Source organism: Sprattus sprattus (genome assembly GCF_963457725.1).
Source record: "Sprattus sprattus genome assembly, chromosome: 6".
Taxonomy (NCBI): Eukaryota; Metazoa; Chordata; class Actinopteri; order Clupeiformes; family Clupeidae; genus Sprattus; species Sprattus sprattus.
Genome location: NC_137925.1, coordinates 20,660,155 through 20,665,154, shown reverse-complemented (window position 1 = coordinate 20,665,154; position 5,000 = coordinate 20,660,155). Strand labels below are relative to the sequence as shown.

The following is a 5,000-nucleotide window of genomic DNA, read 5'->3' as shown; positions in this document are numbered from 1 at the left end:
AAATGAACACGGGCTTCAAACTGGGTGAAAGCAAGCTGTTCCGTCTTGACTTTGTTTACTGTATTTATCATTGTGCTTTTAAGACATATTGTGTGTGTAATGTGTTAGTCATGAATAGGTTAAAAAGCCATTTCTTGGACATGGATGGCATCGTAACAGTTCCACACACTCTTTGTTTGTTTGTATTGTTTTGTTTTTAAAACAACAAAAAAGAAAGAAAAAAAGCCTTTTGAGGTGCTCTAGTCATTACCATGCGGGCCTAGTGCTTTTTAAGCGAATCTGGGTGTTGTGTTTGGGTCTGTGTACATAAGTGGGTTAGGCTTCTGTAAACACATTCAGTTGTAATGCTAATGAAAGGAGGGTCTGGCTTTTTGGGGAGGATTTGTTGTTTTTTAATTAGAAAGGCCCAATCTGCGCAATGAAACTCCCTCAAAAAAAGAGTTTCTGTTGTGTTAGAGGTCTTCGTGTGCAGGACAGCCCCAGCTATCCCAAAGCGTTTTTTTTTCACTATAAAAGACTCCAGATCAGAGAAACACACACCCAGACATACATTGTTTTGTGCAGAAATACTCAAATGCATACACAGACATATATAAACTTTCTTCCTCATTCTGTGTTGGCAGGGTGGCCCAGCAAGTACGCACGCAGTCCCTCTTGAAAGAAATGTAAATCAAAAATCAACACATTTGTAGATATTTAATGATTGGCTGGTACATACCATTTTAATGCATGGTAGGTCTCAACTGTAATGATTTTTGAAGAAACTAAAAAAAACAATACAGGTAAAATTATAGAAAGGGAACTTTGACATAATGAAAGCCACTCTGCCCAAAATGGCCAGATGAGGGAGAATACTGCAGACAAACTGCATATAATGCACACATGCATACATACACATGAAAATAAACCTTCTTACATTCAGTCGTATACATCCATTGATGTATTGATTCGCATGCATCTTTTCTTCGGGTCCTACACAGGGGTGTGTTGAGAGAGCTGAAGAGCCCAAAAAGCAGCTACCTTGGGGCTTTCATGCAAAAAGGGACTCTAAGTGAGGGAACACCATGAATAATCAGGGTTGCCAATTTTTACACTTTTGGCGTGAGGCGCACGCTTTTATGTCCAGTGTCATGCTACCGAGAACAAAATTAAATTGACTTCAATTCATCTCGCGCCAAAAAAAAAAACCTGTCCTAGACGATCTTTGTCAATCTCACCTATTCCGAGGCCAATTCTGATGCCAAGGCAGCCTTTGCAGTTGGCAACTCCTGGAATAATTCTCTTCAGATCCAAGCATCTGTGATTCCCACTGGGCAGAGAAATCACACCGTAGGCGAATAGCTGATCGCTGTAGGACTGACTTGTCCAGACGCTGCTGTGTCTGGCTGTGACTAGGCTGTGGCTTCAACGGATCACAGAGCTGGTCTATCTTCCTGTGCCATCTCCCGTGTGGGCCTGCGTTGTTTTGCATTATTGAATCTATCTAGCATGCCCCATTTTCCTTCCTTTTTTGTTTGATAACATCTGAAAGAAATTTCAAACTTTTTTTGTGTCAAGTTGATCTGTTTTATCTGTCCACAACTGACACTTCCCGAGGAAACATCAACAGTTTAGTGAGCCCTTGATGTTTGTGTGACCACACTGCATTGCTAGACATTAGGCGGGACTCACATGTAGATTAACGTAGACCGTGATTGCCAAGTAATCCTCGACGCAAAATGACCCCGCCAATACAAAGCGTGAGACGTCTTTTGAAAGTGACCACTGTGTGTTTGAATTGATAGCTGAGATGAGTCATCTATCCACACTGACAGATAATTTGGATTTTTTATCCGTTTGGAATTCATTATATATTCAGCAGATTATGCTCCCCGAGGCCTATTCGATACGTGAATTATATGGAAATCATTGGACCCTTGAAATTGAAACATTGTTTTATGATTATAGATTCTCCCGATGCCTAAAAGGCACCTGTACAAATTACATTATATTGCTCTGGGAAGCTGCCAAGGACTACATACTCTGAATGATGTTATCAATTTAACAAATAAAACAATTGAAACATGTACGTAGAGTGAGTCTCTTCATTGTTCTGACAGCTTTTGCCTCAGTCAGTAGAGGTGCAAAACTTCCAAGTCACAGGTAAGTTTAATTAGACATGCAATTTAGTAATTTTGTCTCTCCGAATCCAAGACTTGAAGTGGCAAGAGTGTCCACTAGATGGTGGCATAAATTCGTTTTAGAGCAATTTATTCAATCCAGCGCGACTACAGTACAGCGGTGAAAGAAGTGTAGATAGCCATCCCAGAGCCATAAAACAGGAGTTACGTCTTGTTCAGAGGTCATGCCCCAAATAAGTTACAAATCTTAGAGTAATGGTTAAAAGGGGAGAAAGCCATATAGGCGTTTTTTTGTTTTTAAGATGTAGGCCTACATGTCATTTCAATTAAGCTAGTTTATCTTAAACTGCTCAATTTTGAAAATTTCAAAAGAACCATTAAAATGGCTTAATTTGGCTGTCACAGTGTTATGAATAAAGATTTTTTTGGGCCATTTGTTAACTATAAACCACATATCAATGTCCTCTCTGGTCGAAGTTCTTTTTTGCAGTCTTCTTAAAGCAGAAAAGATGGTTTACTGAAGGATAAACCATGAACATTGCCAATAAGAAGGGACAACTTGCAGCAAAATCTCATAAAAAATGAATTTATAAAAACAAGTCTATATAGATATGATTGGGACGTGTCAACACGCTGCCTCAAATGTCCAGCAGAGAGCAATGTTTTACGAACAGAAATGTAACAAGGTTTCTTACATCGAGACTAATTTATATTCTTTACAATGCTGCTCAAAAACACCGTGTGTGTGTGTGTGTGTGTGTGTGTGTGTGTGTGTGTGTGTGTGTGTGTGTGTGTGTGTGTGTGTGTGTGTGTGTGTGTGTGTGTGTGTGTGTGTGTGTGTGTGTGTGTAAGAGAGAGAGAAAGTATATTCTCTGTAGGTATTTCATGATTATTGTGAGCCCATAAGTGAGATCAAAACTCAGCTTGTGGCAGAATGATCAGAAGGCAAGATGACTTTCTTTAACCGTTTTTCTTTTGATAAGAAATAACTACAAATTCTAAAACAAATATCTACTACGGAGTGTATATGCTTACTAGTTTCAGCACCAGCGCCGCCTGGACAGCTCCAGCGCAGTGCCATGATATTCGTTGTTTCGACCAGGCAAGCCATTTCAGTTTGGTCACGCAGTCACCATCGCTTGACCGTCAGCACTATTACGCGTTCGCGGTGGCAGTGCTTCACCAGTTCCATTGAGTCAGACGAGCTTCCCAGAAGATACAACAGCACCACTAGTGCGGCTGGTCCTCCCTTTCATTTGAAACCATAACCATACACTAATGATCTAAAACGTATTCAGAGGTGATAGCGTAAAAAAAAAAGTTGCGTCATCTCTTATGCATACTTTGTGTTCCCTTCAGCATTCACATGGATCCCGCCTAGGCCCTTAATTGTCTCTCTATAACAGGATAAAAGTCCCCATAGTCCCCGCGCAGCCATCAAAGGCGGTCGTCACTGATACTTTTTACGCAATGTCAAGATCTAGATATGAACTAGTTTACAGTTCATTAAGGACACGAGGGACGCAGATGTCCTGGCCAGTCAATGGACTCACCGTGTCGTGCACGGATTGAGCATTAGGCGTGAAATCTGAAATCATTGCGCGGGCATTAACAAGGCAGTTCATTTCTAAGAAGACCCATTTTGGACTGTTGCACAATCTTCTACAGCGGCAGAAGCGAACCCACCCTGCCTCACCTATAGCCTTCACTCACTTAGACACGCAAACACACAGCCCCGAGAACGGATGTGCTTAGTGTGTGTCTAGGCGCGCGTAAGCAAGGCGTCAAGAAGGCGAGCGGTCTGAGTCGCAGTAAAGGCGCACACAAAGAGAGACTCATACACACGCCACGCGCACACTGAACACACCGGAGGAGATATTCCCTGAGAAACACCACACGCACTAGCACACAGCTACGCTTTCTGACGTGCTGCAAGTCCAGATGCGCCAGTTACTCAAACAGTAGAGCCGACAGTGAACCAGTGTCTGTGTTGACCGAAGCTTCTACGGCGCGCTCAGATTCCTGTCAGTGAAGAGAAGATGCTGTGCGCGAAGTTGCGGAGTCTTGGATCGGTGGGGATCTTTCTGTGGTTCGCGCTCCTGTTCAAAGGTGAGCGAGCACCTTCATGTTCCACCTCCCGCTGGTGTGCGGGGTTTAGCAGTTAACTTAATTTAGATCATCTCTCGTCAGTTTCTGTGGCAAATATAGCCCTTTCTTTTAGAGTGTCTTAGAAATGCGCCATCGAAATTTTGTAACTTTGATTTGATTTGTCTCTTGACCAGGGTTAGTGTTTTATTCACAAATGGTAAAATAGAGATAACTAAATTTAGGCTTGAAAAGTTAATGCCTAGATGCATAAATGTAGGCATTTATTGGATCGAAATCTGCAAACTTGTATTTCAATTGTTCCTTTGCTTTAAAAATTGTAAAATGTATAGGCTGATACATTTGACATTAACAATTACTAACTTTCTTATTCTTTGCCTTGAGTCCTTGCTGGTTTTATTTCACTCAAGAGTTAGTGTGTTTTTATTTCATTTGAAAGCTGGTTTATCAGAGAGGTAAAATCTTGACCTTCCTCATCTAGAACAAAAATAACGTCATCTGTTTGTATTGGTTTTTAAGAGTATTTGAGTGTGAGAATGAGAGTATTTCAGAATTTAACTTGAAGTGGCATCGCATGAGGTTGGGTGGGTGTATGTGTGTGTGCACTCGCTTGAGATGGTGCGACAATGTGGGGAAATACTCATTTTCCCCATTAATGTCCGTCCCCTGTTGAAAACAGACATCTGGAGACTTAGCCAGAGAGGCCCATGTTGATCTGCATTTGTCCCATCCCCAGATCAGATTGCCCCATCCCCGTCTGGGGTGAAAAGACTC

The 5,000-nt window shown here is 41.7% G+C and overlaps 1 protein-coding gene across 1 annotated transcript in view; it reads left to right on the top strand.

Moving 5' to 3' along the window:
* Positions 1–4,159: 4,159 nt before the first annotated feature.
* Positions 4,160–5,000, top strand: part of LOC308366372 (neuronal acetylcholine receptor subunit alpha-7-like) — a gene marked incomplete at both ends in the record, with an annotated part of 58,022 nt that continues 57,181 nt past the window's right edge. The window contains one exon of the mRNA XM_080840051.1: positions 4,160–4,229. Within this exon, the coding sequence (XP_080696177.1) occupies positions 4,160–4,229 (70 nt within the window). The remainder of the gene's footprint in view (positions 4,230–5,000) is intronic.